Raw genomic sequence first — 25976 nt, 5'->3', positions numbered from 1 at the left:
GGAATACTAATATTTTAGTTTTAAAAGATATTACAATAATGAAAATTACATGTTTTTTGTTTTTCTCATAATGTAAAAATTGTTTTGATTTTAATACATTTTGATAAAATCGTTACATTCATTACATTATGAACATTTTATTAAAATAATAATATTATTATGTGCAGTTATTACATTATGAGTTGCTACACATATTCAATTCCTTATTTTCTTTGATTGAATTATGCATTATATAAATATCATAATGAACTCAAACGTCTCAGTGCACAGATGTTTAGCGAGGACTGCTGTACTCACACTCTCCATGTTGTTTGGCCCTTAGAGTGAAAACATCTCCCCTGATGGATGCAGTTGGCCCTGGTGGCCCTGGAGGGCCTCTCTCTCCTGGGGGCCCGCGCAGCCCCTGAGGTCCTGCAGAGGTCAGAGCTGTGAGGCTGAGTCGCTTTAATACTCCAGTCCAGGTAAAGAGACAGTTCTTACCTCTAGCTCCTACAGGACCAGGTTTTCCAGAAAACCCAATCGTTCCTAAAGGTCCAGGAGGCCCAGGGGGACCCGGGGGCCCAACAGGTCCTGGGAATAGAAATTAACCAGACTAATGATGGCAATATAAACTATAAAACAAAAAGATTTTAAATATATTTGTATATATATTTATGTATATATATATATACATACAGATGAATGTATTTATGTATGATAATATTTATGTATTTTATATATTTTTAGATTATACTATATAATGTTTTGTTTTATTATGTCAAAAAAAGTAACAGATAAATATCATATGAAATAATTACGCATCCTAAAGACTATATTATATAATGTTTTGTTTTATTATGTGAAAAGATAATATAAAAAATATATTAAAAAATTATTAAAAATAAAATAAAATAAAATATATGAAATTATGCAACAACAAAAAAAAGAAATTAAATTAAACAAAACAGATAAATATCATGCAAAATTATATTTTATAATGTTTTGTTTTATTATGTAAAATAAATAAATAAAACAAATAAAATGTCATTTGAAATTATGCATCCTAAAGATATTATATAATGTTTTGTTTGTTTGTAATGTTTTATTATGTGGAAAAAAAAATACAATACAAAATAATAAATAAATAAACAAAACAAAATTAAATTAAATTAAATTAAATTAAATTAAATTAAATTAAATTAAATTAAATTAAATTAAATTAAATTAAATTAAATTAAATTAAATTAAATTAAATTAAATTAAATTAAATTAAATTAAATTAAATTAAATTAAATTCAATTCAATTCAATTCAATTCAATTCAATTCAATTAAAAATGTTTTTACATTAAATTAAACAGATAAATATCATATGGAATTATATTACATAATGTTTTGTTTTATTATGTGAAAATAAAATATAAAATAAAATAATACAATAAAAAATAATAAATAAATAAATAAACAAAACAAAAAAACAAAATTAAATTAAAAGATTTTCTAATTAAATTAAACAGATAAATATCATATGGAATTATATTTTTTAATGTTTTGTTTTATTCTGTGAAAATAGATAAATAAATAAAAATAATAATAAAATAAAACAGATAAATATCATATGGAATTACGCATCCTAAAGATTATATTATATAATGTTTTGTTTTATTATGTGAAAATGTAATAAAATAAAATAAATAATTAAAAAAGTAACACAGATAAATATCATATGAAATTACGCATCCGAAAGAACAGTTTACTAAAACTTTAATTTGTTCTCACCTGGTCGGCCAATGGCATTGGGTGTTATCGGTGAGGGGTGTGTCCTGTCCACCTCATTATCAGCTGTTCTCTCAGGTGATTGGCTGGACCGAGGAAGAGGCGGTGCCTCGGCATCTCTCAGTAACATTATCTGTTAAAAAAGAAAAAACAACTCTTACCATCTTAACTTAAATGTTTAATACAAGAGGTTCCTTCCATTCACCTTACCTGAGCTTCAATGACACGCAGGCGCTGTTTGATGTCAGCATAACCAGTACAGTTCATGCACTCTGAGGAGATGAACGCACAAAAGAGGCGTTAACATGTGCTGTGTTTAACCATAAAACCATAAAGTGATACAGCACAGAGTGAATGCTATAAATCTCTCAGCCGTCTGAAGAGTCAAATCTATGATCTGAAGTTTGCTCCGCTTCTGCAACATTAGTCAAACTCATCTGAATGAGGTTCATTCATTCATACTGTAAAATGGCAAGATTGAAATCAATCCCAAAACCTCAGTGTGAAACCAAAAGAACAGTCAGTGTTGTTCTGTGAACATGGAGAGACACTAGAAGAGTTCAGTCACATCCCTCTCTGGGGCGGGATAAGGAACCGGAAAACCAGACACTGGCGAACCATGGTTTTCCATATGCATGGAGACCTAGTGAAGGGAAATATCCCACTCTGGGTTTCCCCAAAAATCCACCTCTGGTTTGAGAGAGACTCCTCACGAGCCGCTCAGGAGCTGAAGAAACCACACGTCTCTGTGGAGGAAGAGCATCTGCCATTTGGCATGAAATGAGATGAAGACGAATGGCAGCTGATCTCTCTGTGCTGAGAAATGCAACACATCAGAATTTAACTTAATATTCAGAAAATACAAGATGTCTCAGAAACTGAAACTGTGGTCTTTAATGTGAGCATGAATTTCTGTTTGCAACCCATTTTACACATTATTTGCCGCACACTGGCAGGTTTGAGGTCAGAAGATAGAAAATGAAATGGATGCACTTTATTTTAAAGTGTCATTGTTCCAGTGTAACAGAGCAATATTCATTGACTACATTTACTTACTATTGGGCTAGGGTTCGGTTGAGGATTAGTTGCATGTAATTATGCATAATTTATGGTAACACTTAAAGGTGTCATGAACTGGCTTTTTTTTTTTAGGTCAACTTATGACGTTCATGTGGTTTTTACATTCAGAAACCTCATAATGAATCAGTAATAGGCTATTTTCTGCCCTGGTTTTGAGGCTCTCTGAAAAACGCTCTGTTTTGATGGGCGTGCCGAACTGAAGACTTGGAAGTAAACGCCACGGCTAGGATTGGATAAGATTTGCATATTTAATGAGCTTCAGCTTCTCTCAGTTCATGTGGGGATAGTTTTGAAAGCGTCTGGAGAAACGCTCACAGGACTCGCAAAATATCTTTATCTAACAAACACAATGATTCATCTCATCCATGTGCGATTGATTGGAATGTTATTTTTTTATCATTTCGCTCGATCATCAGTGAATATAACCGCAAACCGTACACACACACACACACACACAACAACAACGCGCAAGAAAGGAATGTTATTTCACTATAGCCCGTCTGATAAACACACAGCTCCGGGACGTTGGGCTTTGCGAGCTGGCGTTACAAGTCCGAGTCTGATCCCGAATGAGCCAATAACAGCTTCTCCAGCCTTTGAACGCGTGCTAAGGTGTGTAATCAATAGATATCAAATGATCTGTAACAATGCAATACTAGCACATATAACACGTTTTACTCACATAAGTGTGTTGCAGCGTTCCTGTCAGATCCAGAAGCACAGCATTGTGTTTTAATCTCAGTATGTCTGCAAATCCAGTCTCCACCTGTGTCTTGTTTACAAACGAATCCGCGGTGAAATGAAGTGAATAAACTCTCTTACACACGTGAGCTGGAACCGCATGTTTATTGCTCGACCCGTTTAGCTCCATGAGTCGGTGGGCGGGGCTTGAGGCGGAGCTTCTGCGTCCTATGACGTCAGTGTCGACATATTCAGAGATCTCTCGTTTTCTGGGTCTGGTGTCAATAAAAGCTTTTCTTTGACTAACAAGGACGTTTTCAGCTCTGAAACTTACAGGATATTCTTATATCACCATGAACTTTTATATATCAAAGGCTCAAAGGAAAGTTGATTTCTCAATTCATCACTTCTTTAAAGGGTAACTTCAGTGATTTAGCATTAAGCTTTGTATTTAAACTGGGTCATTTATGCAGTAGAAATGTTAAATTATTTTTGAATTTGGTGCCTTCTAGACTGAGAAAAGACAGAAAATGTATTTTTTTTCTCATGTGGATGAAAGACAACAACTCCCAGAATGCACTTCCTTCGCTGCCCTACGAGGCCACTCCCTACACCGTCGTTTTGATCTTCATATTAATACAATCATTTCGTTCTGTTAGAGAATAAACACTACAATTAAAAACTGAACGTGTCTTTTCACTAAAGTAGGAGTGAGCCGAACGAAAGTCACGTCACAAACGTACGTTAAGCTCCAGTCTGGCATGTTTTCTGATCGCATATGGAAGCTAAACTATCACAGGAAGTAATTGAAAAGTTGAAACACTCTCTTTGCTCTGCATCGCTCTGTTATGAATGTCTGTGTGGCCGTCAGTGTCTTACATTCTGTGTGTGAGATCTCTCCCCTATGGGCGGTTGATAACATGAGGAACAGCTCCATCTAGTGGCTGTAGTCTTTGCCTCTGGCCAAAAAATCCTCAGATGACGCAAAATGACGATATTTGCGTCATCGGAGGAATTTTTCCAGAAATAAAATGCATAATTCTCTCGTCTCAGGGGGACACGAGGGGGGAAAGTACCATAATGTGAATATACGACCGGGTTTCTACTGATACAAAGCCTAATGCTAAATCACTGAAGTTACCCTTTAATTTTACAGTGTCATTGTTACATGTTACGAACCGCTCAGAGACTTTAAAAGGTTGGACAAATGCAGCTTTTATTAGAGGGACAATCCAGACACATAATCCAAAGCACAGGCCAATATCCAGGCAGGCAATCCAAACAAGCAAACAAGGCAGGGGACACCGGCAAAAGAGTAATCGAAGAACAGGCACGAGGGACGTCTTTTAAAGTAGAGACGTAAGTAGAGATGCCCAGATGTCGTCTTTTAAAGAAGTTGGAGTATTTTAATTACTCTCACTCGCGTCTCTCCTCCCTCTACCGCAACAACACGTGTGTGACAAATGATGGCAGAAAAGAATCAGTGCATTAGAATCGGTCATAGTCAACTTTATTTATATAGCGCTTTTAACAATGCAGATTGTTTCAAAGCAGCTTCACAGTGTTAAACAGGAAAACAATGCAACATAATTTTATTCAGCCGTACAGTCGTTCTGGAGAAAACGCTGATGTCATCAGCTCATTTCAATTATCATACAGTGACAGTGTGGGCTTTAGATCAGTAATTTAGTTTAATAATTAGATTTATTTGGATATTTAGTTGAAAAATGTAGTGTCCCCAACTGAGCACGCCAAGCCAGAGGCAACAGTGGCAAGGAAACCCAAACCCCATCAGGAGCAGAATGGAGGAAAATAAACCTTGGGAGAAACCAGGCTCAGTCGGGGGGGCAGTTCTCCTCTGGCCAATTAACAAACAGCGTATTATTATTATTCTGACAACTTTACAGGTCAGAGGTCATAATAGATCGGAATATTCGAAGGATCGGAGTCAACACGCTGGAGACGGGTATATTGAGGATGACATATCGATTTAAGAATTATTAAATTGTAATATTCAAACAATCGGAGTCATCACGCCGGAGACGGGTTTATTGAGGATGACATATCGATTTAAGAATTATTAAATTGTAATATTCGAACAATCGGAGTCATCACGCCGGAGACGGGTTTATTGAGGATGACATATCGATTTAAGAATTATTAAATGGTAATATTCAAACAATCGGAGTCATCACGCCGGAGACGGGTTTATTGAGGATGACATATCGATTTAAGAATTATTAAATTGTAGTATTCGAACAATCAGAGTCATCACGCCGGAGACGGGTTTATTGAGGATGACATATCGATTTCAGAATTATTCAATTGTAGTATTCGAACAATCGGAGTCATCACGCCGGAGATGGGTTTATTGAGGATGCCGCGTCGATGAGGCAATTTCAGGGGGAGTCTAATTGGTTAAGTCTATAACTGAACCGATAACGAATCGTCCTCGACTGCGTCGCGATACATCGAAGAAACGATTAATTTCGACATCCCTATTGGACTGATTGTCAGTTTGTTGACTACAAGTGTGGATTACCCTTTAAAATAAAGCTGCATTTGGATCGTCAACCTTCTGTCTCAGAGCAGTACGTTACAGAGTGAACATGGTTTATATAGGCTAACGAGGTAAATGAGACACAGGTGTAAACAATGAGTGTTGATGAGTCTGGGCAAAGGATTATGGGTAATGTAGTCTTTGATGGAATGACAGTCCGGGGTGGAGTGCCCTCTGGTGGTGATCACGAAAACTCTCACTGGTGAATCGTGACACACTAGCTATGTTTCCATCCAAAGTTGCGAATGTAGTTTATGCGCAAATATGCAATATCGCGTAAAAAATTTGCGAATAAAGCACCGTTTAGATCCAGTGAGTCGAAGAGAACATAATCGTCACTTCCTGATAAACTACCGCTAAAGAAATCCCTAAGAAGCCACCATATATATAATTATTTTTGTATATAATAAATGATTTGCGTCTCAGAGAAACTTGTGCGTCTCAATAAACGTGTTGTCATGCTTTCAGAGGCAGATGTGCTGTTTGTGAACGCAGTCGTGTAAGACAGGAGTGAAATATACCGAGCATCTTTGACAACAGACTTCGGAAAGACCAAAACAGCATTTCAGATGTTTTGCAAACAAGATTTTTCCGCTGGTTAAGTGCAGTTATTCGGTTACATCGCAAAAGTCACATTATTTTTTTTTATGTGCATCAAGGAATTTATTTGATAATGCATTTCCATCATAGTTTATGCGCATGTTTTCGTATCGGATAGAAAATGTCTCCGACTCAAACGAGCGCATACGTTTTTATGCGCATTTTTAGAATTTATGCGCATCTTGGCGTTTCCATTCAGCATTTTTTGATGAGATATCCCAAAATGCGCATAAAAATAGGTGGATGGAAACATAATGACACTAATACTGATACTGATGTCTCTATGAAACATTAATCATGGACATTCAACATCACAGGATCATTGAAAGATATCAATTTCAACATTTATTAGGCTTTTAATTTAAGTGAACTTAATCTTCACATAAACCCATTATAATAAATGTCATATTTACCTGTTTACCTGTGAGTTATCAAACACTTTACTGTCTTAACCGCATAAATAATACATTAAATATAGATGAATCCTTATTAAAGCTACAATGTCCTCTGTGAAACTGAATGAGAAACAAATGTAGAACAGGACTTTAATCCATCAGGAACTAAGCACAGCTTAAAATAAAGAAACTAACTGGTACAGAAGATTACATTTGGATTAAAAGACATAAAATACCAGGACATTCAAACGAACCAATGAAATAAACCAGACTACATCTATTGAGTTTCTTCATCATCTGCTCTCAATTGACTTAAATGCAAAACTAAAGGCCACAAGCATGTCGCAGTGTCATCAGGAACAGTTTGGATGCCAGACCTCATGAAGGGACATTAGCTCATCCCATGAAGCGCAAAGGAACAAATTTGTCACAGCTCACCACAATATACACATCCAGCAGAGCAGAACAGTTGACATGTCTCTGCTTTTCATGGTGGAAAGCCATAAGGACTGCATTAAAGGACGTCTGCTCCTCGAGGAAATGCTAAACCCAAAGGATGCCATTCACTCTTTATCTGTGTATGGCACAAGTTCTGTAGTATTTACTTTGTATGGCACTGTGTGATGTATGACAGAAGGCTGTGTGCAAGTCAAAGTTTGGCAGACTATGAAAACGCAGAATGAAATGTTCAGCTGTCTGACATGCCTGTTCTCCGTGTGGACACCGGACTGCTCTCAGATCAGTGGATAAATGAACGTCGGGGTATTCTGGAAAAACACCCAAAGGATGAGCAGTAAAGAAGAGCAGCACGATGGGATCTGCAGACGCCAGGCCCTTATGCTTTTCACAGATGCGAGTAAAGGCTTAAACATTTTTGGATCGAGCACAGCGATTTTATTAAAACTGACATGGTTAATAAAGTTATGCAAACACGTGCCAGCGCACACATCAGTGATGTATTGATGTACCAAAGCAGAGTGCGACTCAAGAAGAACAAATACACAAATCACACATGCGAGCTGACCACATGAAGACTCCACACCCAATCACAGCCTTCTGGCAGAGACTGATGGGGTTTTCAGAGATTATGGAGACATGAGATACTTCTGCATGGGTGAATGCAGTTTATAAAGGGTTTATTGGTAAAATATGATACAATTAATCAGTTTCATACAGAATTGGAATAAGCTGTATTACCAAATCTACAGATTGTGCGTCATCAACTTCCCCCCCCCCTATGCTAAATACACGTTTCACTCTAAAAAACAGTGGGTTACAAACAACCCAAGGGCTGGGTAAATATAGGAAAAACACTGGTTGTTACGTCTGACCCAGGATTTGTGTAACACAAACACTACCCAAACACTGGGTTGTTACGTCTGACCCAGGATCTGTGTAACACAAACACTACTCAAACACTGGGTTGTTACGTCTGACCCAGGATCTGAGTAACACAAACACTACTCAAACACTGGGTTGTTACGTCTGACCCAGGATTTGTGTAACACAAACACTACGCAAACACTGGGTTGTTACGTCTGACCCAGGATCTGAGTAACACAAACACTACTCAAACACTGGGTTGTTACGTCTGACCCAGGATTTGTGTAACACAAACACTACCCAAACACTGGGTTGTTACGTCTGACCCAGGATCTGAGTAACACAAACACTACTCAAACACTGGGTTGTTACGTCTGACCCAGGATTTGTGTAACACAAACACTACCCAAACACTGGGTTGTTACGTCTGACCCAGGATCTGAGTAACACAAACACTACTCAAACACTGGTTGTTACGTCTGACCCAGGATTTGTGTAACACAAACACTACCCAAACACTGGGTTGTTACGTCTGACCCAGGATCTGAGTAACACAAAAAATACCCAAACACTGGGTTGTTACGTCTGACCCAGAATCTGAGTAACACAAACACTACTCAAACACTGGGTTGTTACGTCTGACCCAGGATCTGAGTAACACAAAAACTACTCAAACACTGGGTTGTTACGTCTGACCCAGGATTTGTGTAACACAAACACTACCCAAACACTGGGTTGTTACGTCTGACCCTGGATCTGTGTAACACAAACACTACTCAAACAATGGGTTGTTACGTCTGACCCTGGATCTGTGTAACACAAAAACTACTCAAAGACTGGGTTGTTACGTCTGACCCAGGATCTAAGTAACACAAAAACTACCCAAACACTGGGTTGTTACGTCTGACCCAGGATCTGAGTAACACAAAAACTACTCAAACACTGGGTTTTTACGTCTGATCCAGGATCTGTGTAAAACAAACACTACCCAAACACTGGGTTGTTACGTCTGACCCAGGAACTGGGTAACACAAACACTACCCAAACACTGGGTTGTTACGTCTGATCCAGGATCTGTGTAACACAAACACTACCCAAACACTGGGTTGTTACGTCTGATCCAGGAACTGGGTAACACAAACACTACTCAAACACTGGGTTGTTACGTCTGACCCAGGATCTGTGTAACACAAACACTACCCAAACACTGGGTTGTTACGTCTGACCCAGGATCTGTGTAACACAAACACTACTCAAACACTGGGTTGTTACGTCTGACGCAGGATCTGGGTAACACATAAACTACTCAAACACTGGGTTGTTACGTCTGACCCAGGATCTGTGTAACACAAACACTACTCAAACACTGGGTTGTTACGTCTGACGCAGGATCTGGGTAACACAAACTACTCAAACACTGGGTTGTTACGTCTGACCCAGGATCTGTGTAACACAAAAACTACCCAAACACTGGGTTGTTACGTCTGACCCAGGATCTGTGTAACACAAACACTACCCAAACACTGGGTTGTTACGTCTGACCCAGGAACTGGGTAACACAAACACTACTCAAACACTGGGTTGTTACGTCTGACCCAGGATCTGGCTAACACAAAAACTACCCAAACACTGGGTTGTTACGTCTGACCCAGGATCTGTGTAACACAAACACTACTCAAACACTGGGTTGTTACGTCTGACCCAGGATCTGTGTAACACAAACACTACTCAAACACTGGGTTGTTACGTCTGACCCAGAATCTGAGTAACACAAAAACTACACAAACACTGGGTTGTTACGTCTGACCCAGAATCTGAGTAACACAAAAACTACACAAACACTGGTTGTTACGTCTGACCCAGGATCTGAGTAACACAAAAACTACCCAAACACTGGGTTGTTACGTCTGACCCAGGATCTGAGTAACACAAAAAATACCCAAACACTGGGTTGTTACGTCTGACCCAGAATCTGAGTAACACAAACACTACTCAAACACTGGGTTGTTACGTCTGACCCAGGATCTGAGTAACACAAAAACTACTCAAACACTGGGTTGTTACGTCTGACCCAGGATTTGTGTAACACAAACACTACCCAAACACTGGGTTGTTACGTCTGACCCTGGATCTGTGTAACACAAACACTACTCAAACAATGGGTTGTTACGTCTGACCCTGGATCTGTGTAACACAAAAACTACTCAAAGACTGGGTTGTTACGTCTGACCCAGGATCTAAGTAACACAAAAACTACCCAAACACTGGGTTGTTACGTCTGACCCAGGATCTGAGTAACACAAAAACTACTCAAACACTGGGTTTTTACGTCTGATCCAGGATCTGTGTAAAACAAACACTACCCAAACACTGGGTTGTTACGTCTGACCCAGGAACTGGGTAACACAAACACTACCCAAACACTGGGTTGTTACGTCTGATCCAGGATCTGTGTAACACAAACACTACCCAAACACTGGGTTGTTACGTCTGATCCAGGAACTGGGTAACACAAACACTACTCAAACACTGGGTTGTTACGTCTGACCCAGGATCTGTGTAACACAAACACTACCCAAACACTGGGTTGTTACGTCTGACCCAGGATCTGTGTAACACAAACACTACTCAAACACTGGGTTGTTACGTCTGACGCAGGATCTGGGTAACACATAAACTACTCAAACACTGGGTTGTTACGTCTGACCCAGGATCTGTGTAACACAAACACTACTCAAACACTGGGTTGTTACGTCTGACGCAGGATCTGGGTAACACAAACTACTCAAACACTGGGTTGTTACGTCTGACCCAGGATCTGTGTAACACAAAAACTACCCAAACACTGGGTTGTTACGTCTGACCCAGGATCTGTGTAACACAAACACTACCCAAACACTGGGTTGTTACGTCTGACCCAGGAACTGGGTAAAACAAACACTACTCAAACACTGGGTTGTTACGTCTGACCCAGGATCTGGCTAACACAAAAACTACCCAAACACTGGGTTGTTACGTCTGACCCAGGATCTGTGTAACACAAACACTACTCAAACACTGGGTTGTTACGTCTGACCCAGGATCTGTGTAACACAAACACTACTCAAACACTGGGTTGTTACGTCTGACCCAGGATCTGTGTAACACAAACACTACCCAAACACTGGGTTGTTACATCTGACCCAGGATCTGTGTAACACAAACACTACCCAAACACTGGGTTGTTACGTCTGACCCAGGATCTGTGTAACACAAACACTACGCAAACACTGGGTTGTTACGTCTGACCCAGGATCTGAGTAACACAAACACTACTCAAACACTGGGTTGTTACGTCTGACCCAGGATCTGTGTAACACAAACACTACTCAAACACTGGGTTGTTACGTCTGACCCAGGATCTGTGTAACACAAACACTACCCAAACACTGGGTTGTTACGTCTGACCCAGGATCTGTGTAACACAAACACTACCCAAACACTGGGTTGTTACGTCTGACCCAGGATCTGTGTAACACAAACACTACGCAAACACTGGGTTGTTACGTCTGACCCAGGATCTGGGTAACACATAAACTACTCAAACACTGGGTTGTTACGTCTGACCCAGGATCTGTGTAACACAAACACTACCCAAACACTGGGTTGTTACGTCTGACCCAGGATCTGAGTAACACAAAAACTACCCAAACACTGGGTTGTTACGTCTGACCCAGGATCTGAGTAACACAAAAACTACCCAAACACTGGGTTGTTACGTCTGACCCAGGATCTGAGTAACACAAAAACTACTCAAACACTGGGTTGTTACGTCTGACCCAGGATCTGAGTAACACAAAAACTACTCAAACACTGGGTTGTTACGTCTGACCCAGGATCTGAGTAACACAAAAACTACTCAAACACTGGGTTGTTACGTCTGACCCAGGATCTGTGTAACACAAACACTACTCAAACACTGGGTTGTTACGTCTGACCCAGGATCTGTGTAACACAAACACTACTCAAACACTGGGTTGTTACGTCTGACCCAGGATCTGTGTAATACAAACACTACCCAAACACTGGGTTGTTACATCTGACCCAGGATCTGTGTAACACAAACACTACCCAAACACTGGGTTGTTACGTCTGACCCAGGATCTGTGTAACACAAACACTACGCAAACACTGGGTTGTTACGTCTGACCCAGGATCTGAGTAACACAAACACTGCTCAAACACTGGGTTGTTACGTCTGACCCAGGATCTGGGTAACACAAACACTACTCAAACACTGGGTTGTTACGTCTGACCCAGGATCTGTGTAACACAAACACTACGCAAACACTGGGTTGTTACGTCTGACGCAGGATCTGGGTAACACATAAACTACTCAAACACTGGGTTGTTACGTCTGACCCAGGATCTGTGTAACACAAACACTACTCAAACACTGGGTTGTTACGTCTGACGCAGGATCTGGGTAACACAAACTACTCAAACACTGGGTTGTTACGTCTGACCCAGGATCTGTGTAACACAAAAACTACCCAAACACTGGGTTGTTACGTCTGACCCAGGATCTGAGTAACACAAAAACTACCCAAACACTGGGTTGTTACGTCTGACCCAGGATCTGAGTAACACAAAAACTACTCAAACACTGGGTTGTTACGTCTGACCCAGGATCTGAGTAACACAAAAACTACTCAAACACTGGGTTGTTACGTCTGACCCAGGATCTGAGTAACACAAAAACTACTCAAACACTGGGTTGTTACGTCTGACCCAGGATCTGAGTAACACAAAAACTACTCAAACACTGGGTTGTTACGTCTGACCCAGGATCTGAGTAACACAAAAACTACTCAAACACTGGGTTGTTACGTCTGACCCAGGATCTGAGTAACACAAAAACTACTCAAACACTGGGTTGTTACGTCTGACCCAGGATCTGTGTAACACAAACACTACTCAAACACTGGGTTGTTACGTCTGACCCAGGATCTGTGTAACACAAACACTACTCAAACACTGGGTTGTTACGTCTGACCCAGGATCTGTGTAATACAAACACTACCCAAACACTGGGTTGTTACATCTGACCCAGGATCTGTGTAACACAAACACTACCCAAACACTGGGTTGTTACGTCTGACCCAGGATCTGTGTAACACAAACACTACGCAAACACTGGGTTGTTACGTCTGACCCAGGATCTGAGTAACACAAACACTGCTCAAACACTGGGTTGTTACATCTGACCCAGGATCTGGGTAACACAAACACTACTCAAACACTGGGTTGTTACGTCTGACCCAGGATCTGTGTAACACAAACACTACGCAAACACTGGGTTGTTACGTCTGACCCAGGATCTGAGTAACACAAACACTACTCAAACACTGGGTTGTTACGTCTGACCCAGGATCTGTGTAACACAAACACTACTCAAACACTGGGTTGTTACATCTGACCCAGGATCTGAGTAACACAAACACTGCTCAAACACTGGGTTGTTACATCTGACCCAGGATCTGGGTAACACAAACACTACTCAAACACTGGGTTGTTACGTCTGACCCAGGATCTGTGTAACACAAACACTACGCAAACACTGGGTTGTTACGTCTGACCCAGGATCTGAGTAACACAAACACTACTCAAACACTGGGTTGTTACGTCTGACCCAGGATCTGTGTAACACAAACACTACTCAAACACTGGGTTGTTACATCTGACCCAGGATCTGTGTAACACAAACACTACTCAAACACTGGGTTGTTACGTCTGACCCAGGATCTGTGTAACACAAACACTACTCAAACACTGGGTTGTTACGTCTGACCCAGGATCTGAGTAACACAAACACTGCTCAAACACTGGGTTGTTACGTCTGACCCAGGATCTGGGTAACACAAACACTACTCAAACACTGGGTTGTTACGTCTGACCCAGGATCTGTGTAACACAAACACTACGCAAACACTGGGTTGTTACGTCTGACGCAGGATCTGGGTAACACATAAACTACTCAAACACTGGGTTGTTACGTCTGACCCAGGATCTGTGTAACACAAACACTACTCAAACACTGGGTTGTTACGTCTGACGCAGGATCTGGGTAACACAAACTACTCAAACACTGGGTTGTTACGTCTGACCCAGGATCTGTGTAACACAAAAACTACCCAAACACTGGGTTGTTACGTCTGACCCAGGATCTGAGTAACACAAAAACTACCCAAACACTGGGTTGTTACGTCTGACCCAGGATCTGAGTAACACAAAAACTACTCAAACACTGGGTTGTTACGTCTGACCCAGGATCTGAGTAACACAAAAACTACTCAAACACTGGGTTGTTACGTCTGACCCAGGATCTGAGTAACACAAAAACTACTCAAACACTGGGTTGTTACGTCTGACCCAGGATCTGAGTAACACAAAAACTACTCAAACACTGGGTTGTTACGTCTGACCCAGGATCTGAGTAACACAAAAACTACTCAAACACTGGGTTGTTACGTCTGACCCAGGATCTGAGTAACACAAAAACTACTCAAACACTGGGTTGTTACGTCTGACCCAGGATCTGTGTAACACAAACACTACTCAAACACTGGGTTGTTACGTCTGACCCAGGATCTGTGTAACACAAACACTACTCAAACACTGGGTTGTTACGTCTGACCCAGGATCTGTGTAATACAAACACTACCCAAACACTGGGTTGTTACATCTGACCCAGGATCTGTGTAACACAAACACTACCCAAACACTGGGTTGTTACGTCTGACCCAGGATCTGTGTAACACAAACACTACGCAAACACTGGGTTGTTACGTCTGACCCAGGATCTGAGTAACACAAACACTGCTCAAACACTGGGTTGTTACGTCTGACCCAGGATCTGGGTAACACAAACACTACTCAAACACTGGGTTGTTACGTCTGACCCAGGATCTGTGTAACACAAACACTACGCAAACACTGGGTTGTTACGTCTGACCCAGGATCTGAGTAACACAAACACTACTCAAACACTGGGTTGTTACGTCTGACCCAGGATCTGTGTAACACAAACACTACTCAAACACTGGGTTGTTACATCTGACCCAGGATCTGTGTAACACAAACACTACTCAAACACTGGGTTGTTACGTCTGACCCAGGATCTGTGTAACACAAACACTACTCAAACACTGGGTTGTTACGTCTGACCCAGGATCTGTGTAACACAAACACTACGCAAACACTGGGTTGTTACGTCTGACCCAGGATCTGAGTAACACAAACACTACTCAAACACTGGGTTGTTACGTCTGACCCAGGATCTGTGTAACACAAACACTACTCAAACACTGGGTTGTTACGCCTGACCCAGGATCTGTGTAACACAAACACTACCCAAACACTGGGTTGTTACGTCTGACCCAGGATCTGTGTAACACAAACACTACTCAAACACTGGGTTGTTACGTCTGACCCAGGATCTGGGTAACACATAAACTACTCAAACACTGGGTTGTTACGTCTGACCCAGGATCTGAGTAACACAAAAACTACTCAAACACTGGGTTGTTACGTCTGACCCAGGATCTGAGTAACACAAAAACTACCCAAACACTGGGTTGTTACGTCTGACCCAGAATTTGAGTAACACAAAAACTACTCAAACACTGGGTTGTTACGTCTGACCCAGGATCTGAGTAACACAAAAACTACTCAAACACTGGGTTGTTACGTCTGACCCAGAATTTGAGTAACACAAAAACTACTCAAACACTGGGTTGTTACGTCTGACCCAGGATCTGAGTAACACAAAAACTACCCAAACACTGGGTTGTTATGTCTGACCCAGGAACTGGGTAACACAAACACTACTCAAACACTGGGTTGTTACGTCTGACGCAGGATCTGTGTAACACAAAAACTACCCAAACACTGGGTTGTTACGTCTGACCCAGGATCTGAGTAACACAAACATTACTCAAACACTGGGTTGTTATGTCTGACCCAGGATCTGTCTAACACAAAAACTACCCAAACACTGGGTTGTTACGTCTGACCCAGGATCTGTGTAACACACATACAAAAAAAAGGATTTGGGTAGAAAAAAATAGCCCAAGATATTTTAGAGTGATCTTCGGTCTCTGCATCTGCCCTCAAACAAATACTCTGGGCACATGCATTGCGGGAAGACTGGTAATTGCATGCCATTCCTCTTTTGGGATTCATTGGCTGGAAAGTTCATCCCCCCTAAAGCGTGTAGTATACAAGCAGACTAAACAAATCTAAATTCAATTCAGTTTAAAATGCACATTAATGTAATTGCAGGAGTCTGCTTTTGCTTATTTGGTTTGTGAAGCACCTACATAAATAACTAAATAATTCAAATAAGAATCTTGTGGACATTTCATTTAATACATAATATCACTGGGAGTTGCTCTCTAGTGACAATCAGAATAAAGTTGTGGATGTCTTACAGCTGTTGATTCCAGCTGTAACTACACCACTCCTTACAGCTGCGTTTTGCATTTGTTGAAATTCTGATGTTCATGTTTCTGATCTATTTGCAATATTGTTTTTATATGTTATGATGCATAGCATGTTCTTACACAAGTTGCTGACCAGGTGATACTTAGATTTTGTCGCAAATTAACTGTGATTGTCATTTTGAGCAAAAATAATAATTTTCAACCCTTTGTGATCATTTAGACAAATATATATTCATGGTCAGTGTTGGGTGTAATGCATTACTAATGAATTACTGTAATTTAATTACTTACTATAAGAATCTCCTGGTAGTCCAAAAACAGCTTTTTTTGCACACAAACGTTGTGGATGAGCCTATAATAGATGGTGAAAGAGCGCCTCTGCAGAAGAAGATCAACGCCCACTTCATCATCACAGCTTTGGCCCTGCCCACTGGAGTGTTAGTGAGATGACGAGGAGAGACGAACTGACTAAAAATAACACGACCTTCCAGAGGATCCTAATGCTAGGAATGAGCTGATTTATTCTCAACAATGTGAACGTCTCAGTTGAGCATTATTTATTTGTGTTCGCTACATTTCACTGTGGATTCTTTGGGAAATCAGTCGCAGTTTCGCCGCAGACTTTTACCATATGGACTCGACAGTAACGCCACAACATGTGAGTAACCGTGTTCATTCTAATGGCTGATCTGAGACCTGTGATTTCTGATATGTAATGATTCATGTACAGTCACATGTGTGTCAGTAAATCAAACCAGTGACTAAACGCTCAACTTCACATCGTTTCTCTTAGTAGATGAAAATAGTCTGTTATTTAAACTGTGATTGAATTATATATAGAAAGCCATCAAAGAACAATCACTGGAGCTGTCAATCAGACAGAGTTTATCAGTGACTGAGTTCTGGACTCGCACCAAAACTCCCGTAATAATCAGCAGCCAACCACAGCAGTGGGCGTTTACACTGAAGTCTCACAGCGGCCAATCACAGCAGTGGGCGTTTACACTGAAGTCTCACAGCAGCCAATCACAGCAGTGGGCGTTTACACTGAAGTTTCACAGCAGCCAATCACAGCAGTGGGCGTTTACACTGAAGTCTCACAGTAGACACGCCCCTTCAAACAGAGCGTTCAAATCAGAGGCTAAAATCCAGAGTGAAAAATGCCTTTTATTTCTAAATCCATTTTTTATATCACAATCATAGTAACGTTATAAGTGCACCCCAGGAAACATTATGACCCCTAACCCCTAAATGGAGTTGATATTGAGGCTCAAACCCCACAAGAAAGTCCAAACAAAGACATTAAAGTTAAACGGTAAGAAGTAAACACTGAAACAAGCCCAATGAACGTGTCCTGTTGGTCACTGTATAATTTGCACACTGATCATATTCCCCATGCATTAACCAGACACAGTTTTGGGCTCATAGCTGTAGATGTTACCCTAGTAAACAGGTAGAACTCATTGGCATGTCCATCTGTGCTCCACCACAGAAATGAGATGATCTCACAGGCAGCTGAGGGTCCGGAGCACACGCGTCCTCATCAATCATGGGATAACACGCCACAGACATCCCATTTTCCCACAGCCACTCACACAGCTCGCCGTACTGATCACAATCTCAATTTAAAGGAATTTGTAGAGCAGGTGATAGATTTGAAACTCTGCCAGGCCTTCTGGAAACCCAGTATGGGGGTAGTAAGAAAGACAGCTGGAGCCGACTATATAGATATAGATAAGACCCTGACCAGGGCATTATGGGAAGTACCCAAGTAATTCTGCTGATGGGAATTGTTCCCATGAATGACTAATGCCTCTAGTCTAACAATCAGGGTTTAGTGGTCTCCGAACTGGAATCCAGGAACCCTCAGGGAGCCATGCTGTTATGCAGTACTGTTGATCAAATGAATGACTAGTTTTAAATTAACTGTTTAGTAAATGCACTTATCAAAACCGCCCCAACCCTTTGTTTAGACTGTCTTTTAGGGATCTAACCACATGGTCTCCCCAAACCACTGTTATTTGCAGCATGCATAAAAGTTAGAGCAAATAAGTACAAAAGTAGAGCTGCACTAAATGCTAAAAACAGTTGAGGCACACAGAAAACTGAAGATGTCATGTTAACCAATCAGGAGCCTGCTCGCTGCTGTCACATGGTGAAGTGACGTGATGAGAAACCCTGCATAATTTAAAAATACTACTATTGTGCCACAAAAGGTAGTTTTAAGAGTTTTTCAGGGGAGAATGTAGTTGTTTAAAGCTCAAATCTGTGGTTTATAAAGAGAGCTCCTCTCTGAACATGTGATCTGGTGTGTGTGGAGTTGAACATGTGATCTGGTGTGTGTGTAGTTGATCATGTGATCTGGTGTGTGTGGAGTTGAACATGTGATCTGGTGTGTGTGGAGTTGAACATGTGATCTGGTGTGTGTGGAGTTGAACATGTGATCTGGTGTGTGGAGTTGAACATGTGATCTGGTGTGTGTGTAGTTGAACATGTGATCTGGTGTGTGTGGAGTTGAACATGTGATCTGGTGTGTGTGTAGTTGAACATGTGATCTGGTGTGTGTGGAGTTGAACATGTGATCTGGTGTGTGTGGAGTTGAACATGTGATCTGGTGTGTGTGGAGTTGAACATGTGATCTGGTGTGTGTGGAGTTGAACATGTGATCTGGTGTGTGTGGAGTTGAACGTGATCTGGTGTGTGTGTGGAGTTGAACATGTGATCTGGTGTGTGTGGAGTTGAACATGTGATCTGGTGTGTGTGGAGTTGAACATGTGATCTGGTGTGTGTGGAGTTGAACATGTGATCTGCTGTGTGTGGAGTTGATCATGTGATCTGGTGTGTGTGGAGTTGAACATGTGATCTGGTGTGTGTGGAGTTGAACATGTGATCTGGTGTGTGTGGAGTTGAACATGTGATCTGGTGTGTGTGGAGTTGAACATGTGATCTGGTGTGTGTGGAGTTGAACATGTGATCTGCTGTGTGTGGAGTTGATCATGTGATCTGGTGTGTGTGGAGTTGAACATGTGATCTGGTGTGTGTGGAGTTGAACATGTGATCTGGTGTGTGTGGAGTTGAACATGTGATCTGGTGTGTGTGGAGTTGAACATGTGATCTGGTGTGTGTGGAGTTGAACATGTGATCTGGTGTGTGTGTAGTTGAACATGTGATCTGGTGTGTGTGGAGTTGAACATGTGATCTGGTGTGTGTGGAGTTGAACATAGGTGTGTTCGACATCGGCTGCGGCTGGAATCAACTGATCGGCGAGAGTAGCCGCGTGCAGGCGGGGAGGAGCTGCAAACGGCGACGTGAAGTCGGACACTTTCTGCTTCCCGCGGTGACGCTCGCGCTGTGTTTGCACACTTTATCAGCTGAAGTGAAATAAATGCAATATTTGGCAATACACAGATGTTTCAGAGACATTATTGTCATGTAATACTTTATGCACTGCTTAATACAGCGTGTGTTTTTACAAGAATAAAGTTCAACATATAAGCCTACACTATCAATGAAGTGGGGTCTATGTTTTTAATCAGTTATATTTTGATAAACATGACAATATAACATCGCGACTACATGAAAGGAGGTTTTACTGTTATAAAAAACAGATTTGTGCGCATTAGTGGAGCTGAAGGTTTTAGAATAAACACGAAACACACGTGATCGCTGTCATGCGGTGAATCTGGCCAATCGTGGAACGGCTGTGTCGTCATCAGAGTCCGTGCAGCCTCGAGCAGCTGCTTTGGAGAAACTGCACCGGCTGTAATCGCCGGCTGCTCTCGAATCGCTCTCGCGGCACTTTGTTGACATACGTCACTGTCACGTGGCGTCGGCGCTGCCTCAAGTCGGACAAAATTTCTAACCGGCATGCACTGCTTCAAGTCAGCCGCCGATCGGTCTGCGCATCGCTGGGTGAAGTCGAACAAGCCTCATGTGATCTGGTGTGTGTGGAGTTGAACATGTGATCTGGTGTGTGTGTAGTTGAACGTGATCTGGTGTGTGTGTGGAGTTGAACATGTGATCTGGTGTGTGTGGAGTTGAACATGTGATCTGGTGTGTGTGGAGTTGAACATGTGATCTGGTGTGTGTGGAGTTGAACATGTGATCTGGTGTGTGTGTAGTTGAACATGTGATCTGGTGTGTGTGTGGAGTTGAACATGTGATCTGGTGTGTGTGGAGTTGAACATGTGATCTGGTGTGTGTGGAGTTGAACATGTGATCTGGTGTGTGTGGAGTTGAACATATGATCTGGTGTGTGTGTGTGTGTGTGTGTGAGCTCCAGTGGATCAGCGGCGCTCATTAACCCCGGCGAGAGCAGTCTTTCCTCGGCCAGTCCTTCTGCCGCTGGCTCTGATGTCCTGTGGTGGTTAAACATCAGATATAATTCATCTTGTGCTGATCTAACGGCCGATCTTTGGTCTCATGAATCATCATTTGTTGTCTGCCAAATCGTTTTGACTGAGGGCAAAGAGAAGTTTCATAACTTCATTTTTTTTAAGGATATTTAAATATACATGCAGTGAAGATAATGTAGGAGTTGCCTGGACCACATTTGAGTGACTCTTAATGTCTTAATGTAAAAGAGGTGTTTTATGACATATTTCTCCTGGAGCGCGTCTATTTAGCTTCAAACTCTCAATTTATACGCGCGTCAAATTCGTTCTAGACTCCTAGACTCCGTCCTAGGCTCAAGTGTCTTATATTGCTGGAATCCTTGGTCTTGGATTTTTTTACTTTTGTAAACTATTCCTAGGTTTTTGGCCCAATCGGAACGAACCAAACCAGTGCAGAACAATTCTCTGGAGTCTGATAGTCAATAATTATGAAAAGTTTAACCATCAATTCATGGTTGATAAGGGGCGCCAAAATATTCAAAGAAGGATGGGCCACTTTCACTTAAATGGCTATAACTCGTGAACGGAATGAGATATGTTCACCAAACTTGGTACACGTGTGTATAGGCTCAATCTTTGGTCACATGAAAAAACTTGTGGTGATTGGACACTTGGTGGCGCTATACCAGAAAAAAAAACATGAAAATGGCTATAACTACGCAACCATTAGTCCGATTTACTTGAAAATTGGCATGCAGTGTCTTGGTCGAAGGAGCCATGATTGTCTATGAGGACATTGGGATGTCTCGAAAAACATGGTTACCATCAGCCAATGAAGTTTGAGCACCTATTAAACAAGGTTAATGGAGGCCAATCAGAATGAAACTCGGTGGGCATGTTCGACTCATCGCTCTATAGGTCTGTAAGAATTTTGAAAGAAATCGACTCTGTAATCACGTGGTGTCTCACACATCCACACAATATGCATATCATTTGATAGATCTCCTCATACTAAACAACTTTGCCTCAACACTGCCGTCAATCAATCAAAAAAAAAACTAAAAACTTTTGCAAACTACTAGGTTTTTCACTCAATTTGTATAAAACTAACGCAGTACAATTCTCTGGATTCTCTAGATCAATAATTTAAAAAAAAAAAATGCTGAACTTTACCCTTTGGGTAGCTATAACAGAGACATATCTAGAAAATGGGTACGGCCAATTGCACACAAAAGCCTATAACTCATAAACAAAATAAATGGAACTTCACGAACATAGGTGGCACATGCGGCATATGGTTCTACACAAGTCTGCAAACTTGTATGGAGATTGGAACATAGGTGGCACTATAACTGTTAAAATGCTTTAAAAACCATATATTTACAATGGTAAATTGCCTGTATTGGCTGTAAATGGTCTTTTCCATCTATGATCTGATTTGTTAGATGTTTGCTAAAGAAAACATAATATAGGCTTTAAAAAGCTTGAACCCCGATAATTGCTGATAATATATATTTATAATATTTATTGCTCGTCAGGTTTAGTCATTACTCTAACAGTGAGTAGAAAAACATACTATGTATGTTTGCTTTATTATGCAAATGCAAGTTTAAAAAAATTCCAGATAATAATTTGATTTGTAATTTTTGAGTAATGACTCACCCTCATGTCGTTCGACACCCGTCAGACCTCCGTTCATCTTCAGACACAAATGAAGATATTTTAGTGTAAAGCTGATGCTGAGAAAGGCTTCAGATAGGCCTCCATTGGCATTCAGTACATTTACACTCACAAGACCCATAAAAGGCACTTAAAACGCCGTTACAAAGTCCATCTCACCACAGTGACTCTACAATAATTTTACGAAGCGACGACAATACTTTTTGTGCGCAAAAAAAATCAAAATAACGACTTTATTCAACCTCTTCTTGTCTTCCGTGTGTGTCTCCACGACGCATGCGTGAGAATATGACGCAGATCCGGCGTTCGGGAATCCATGAAATGCACACTTTAACCCCATTTTGAGAACTACGTCGAGACCTAAAGCACGATCAATGTAGAATTCAACAGCTTAGACACGCGAGTCTTCCTCTGCTTGTAAACAAATCTCTTCTGGGTCATGTGTCCGAACGCCGGATCTGCGTCATATTCTCACGCATGCGTCGTGGAGACACACACGGAAGACAAGAACAAGTTGGATAAAGGCGTTATTTAGATTTTTTTTGCGCACAAAAACTATTGTCGTTGCATCGTAAAATTATTGTAGAGCCACTGTGGTGAGATGGACTTTGTAACGGCGTTTTAAGTGCCTTTTATGGGTCTTGTGAGTGTAAATGTACTGAATGCCAATGGAGGCCTATCTGAAGCCTTTCTCAGCATCAGCTTTACACTAAAATATCTTCATCTGTGTCTGAAGATGAACGGAGGTCTGACGGGTGTCCAACGACATGAGGGTGAGGAATTAATGATAGAATTTTCATTTTTGGGTGAACTAACCCTTTAATGTTTTTAACGTCTTTTATGTTTCATAAGTCTATAGATAGAAGTCTTTTACATCACCAAGGCTCTTATTTGAACAAAAAATACAGTAAAACAGTAATATTGTGAAATATTAATACAATTATTCATAATATATAATACAATACAACAGCTGTTTTATATTTTGATATATTTTCCTGATGACGAAGCTCAGCATTCAGTCACATGATCCTCCAGAAATCATTCTAATATGCTGATTTAGTGCTCAAGAAACTTTTGATCACTAGTGCATCATCAAAAACGGCTCGAAAACCGCTGGATTATGAGATATCAATTGAAATTGCACATCAAATACAGTGCATTTTTGATTTGTTGCATGCTATCTCCGGGAGTTCCTCTCTAGTGACACTGGAATAGCGTTACGGGACAAAGGATCTCTTCCAGCTGTCCATCCCAAGCATCCTCCCACACCTCAACAGCTTTACACTCTCGCATTCCTTGACGTCTACTCATTCTTAGTCAAACATGAAGCTACACTTTTCAGCATATCCAACTTCTTGATATACTAATATGGAAACTTAATGAGATGAAGAGAAGAGCTGGCCTCAATATAGAAGGAAAGCATTAAAAAACAAAACAGAGCTAACCCAACAGGGACGGACAGAAACAAAAAGTGCACAATTTTGCTGACTAATCTGATGGATGGAAACGATTTCTTTGTCTTCATTAATGAACAAACAACTTCATCACACTGGTGTCTTTTAATAAAAGGCACTGTACATTCCTGAAGGACTAAACATCACTAATGTGGTTCAGCATGACCTCAGCTAGTCACACAACTCTCAATAACCGTCAAAGTGATATGAATAAACATCTAAACCATAACTCCAGGGGAGAATTAATCAGTTTACGTTTATTTTTGAAGTTCTGTTTATATATATATAGCTGGATTGTTCACTCTTACATCTGGCTTGCTCCAACAACCGAGGTTAGATGACAAAAGCTTACTGGTAAATAGCTCACCGAATGAATAAATACTTGGAAATGAATTGTACAGATTGTGTCGATTATGTCAGACTCAAAAAAAAAAATTTTATGATGCTGTTCACTTTATTTAAGATATTCCTCTTGATTTAACACAATTACGTATATCGGGTTTCTGGTTCAAATGTAATTGATTCATGTTAAACTGATTTAAAACTGTTACTCTTTGACATAACTTGATGTTTTCCTTTTGAAATATCATGTTTCAATCAAGTAACCCAATCAAACAAGACTTTCACTTCCCATCATGCTTTGCAAAGGGGCTGAATTCGGAGAGTAAATGTTTAAATAACCTGCTATTTGATGCATTTTTAACAAGATGAGAAAATGGAGAGACTTTTTAATGCTTAATGTTTTATGTTGGTATTTAAAAGTTTGTGTTATGTTAGTGTTTGTGGAGGTTATTGTGGTGAAGTGTAGAGCGTGTGCTTGGGATGAGGACCTGCTAATAACGATTAAAGTTGTTTTAATAATAAAAAACAACTACTTTGGGCCATGGATGTAACATAACCATCTTCTGGCTGGCCAATAAGACTGTGTAAACGTTTTGTAAATGTTGTAAAAATAGTATTCCACTAAATAGAAATAATCAATTAAACTGGATTACTAGTTTTGGTTTGTTTTTTATATTAATTTTAGAATAATTAAATTGAATAGTTTTGTACAAAATTAATAATTTTAACCTGATTTAACTAAATGGTATTGAATTACGTAAAAAAAAAACTTAAGTTTACTGAAATAAACAATGTTAATTGAATTCAACATAACCCAATTACGTGGAACCTGTTGACATAAAAAAAAAAAAGTAAATCCAACATATCATTTTTTGAGTGAGGGAAGAACGATTAGAATTAAGTTTTCTCCAATTGGCCGTTCACACAGAAGCCGTTCTGCGTAAACATGCTCTAGAATAGATTAATGTGTTTGACCATTCGTGTCTTGCTCAAGTTAAAATAAGTTCAACTTTTAAACGCATCTTTTTTTCCTTCTTCACAATAATCTTCAATGCATTCCACTGCACTGGACTTCTGTGTTTCCATGTAAATATGTGCTGGGCTAATGTGTTTGAGCATGTCTTTTGAAGCATCTTGTGCGTGACATGCCGTTCTAAACATTTGGTTCTTAAGTTAAAATAAACGATCTTTACTGCTTGTTCAAATTGCTTAGTTAAAATGAGCCAACACAATTGCTATACATTTTTTCCCAAGTCAATTTGACTGTGTTCAATCCACTTAAATATAAGTC

General features: G+C 40.4%; 1 protein-coding gene across 1 annotated transcript in view; it reads right to left on the bottom strand.

Annotated features, from left to right (window-relative positions):
- The window catches only part of col26a1 (collagen, type XXVI, alpha 1), a 72434-nt gene that overhangs the window by 17956 nt on the left and 28502 nt on the right, over positions 1-25976 (bottom strand). Inside the window, exons 4-7 of the mRNA XM_079804722.1 lie at positions 1964-2025; positions 1757-1886; positions 481-570; positions 298-411 (exon numbers count right to left, since the gene is read on the bottom strand). Coding sequence (XP_079660848.1) covers positions 298-411; positions 481-570; positions 1757-1886; positions 1964-2025 — 396 coding nt within the window. The remainder of the gene's footprint in view (positions 1-297; positions 412-480; positions 571-1756; positions 1887-1963; positions 2026-25976) is intronic.

The sequence above is a fragment of the Gobio gobio genome (genome assembly GCF_949357685.1).
Source record: "Gobio gobio genome assembly, chromosome: 22".
NCBI classification, from domain to species: Eukaryota; Metazoa; Chordata; class Actinopteri; order Cypriniformes; family Gobionidae; genus Gobio; species Gobio gobio.
Note: the sequence above shows the minus strand (reverse complement) of the source record. Positions and strands in the feature narration are given on the sequence as shown.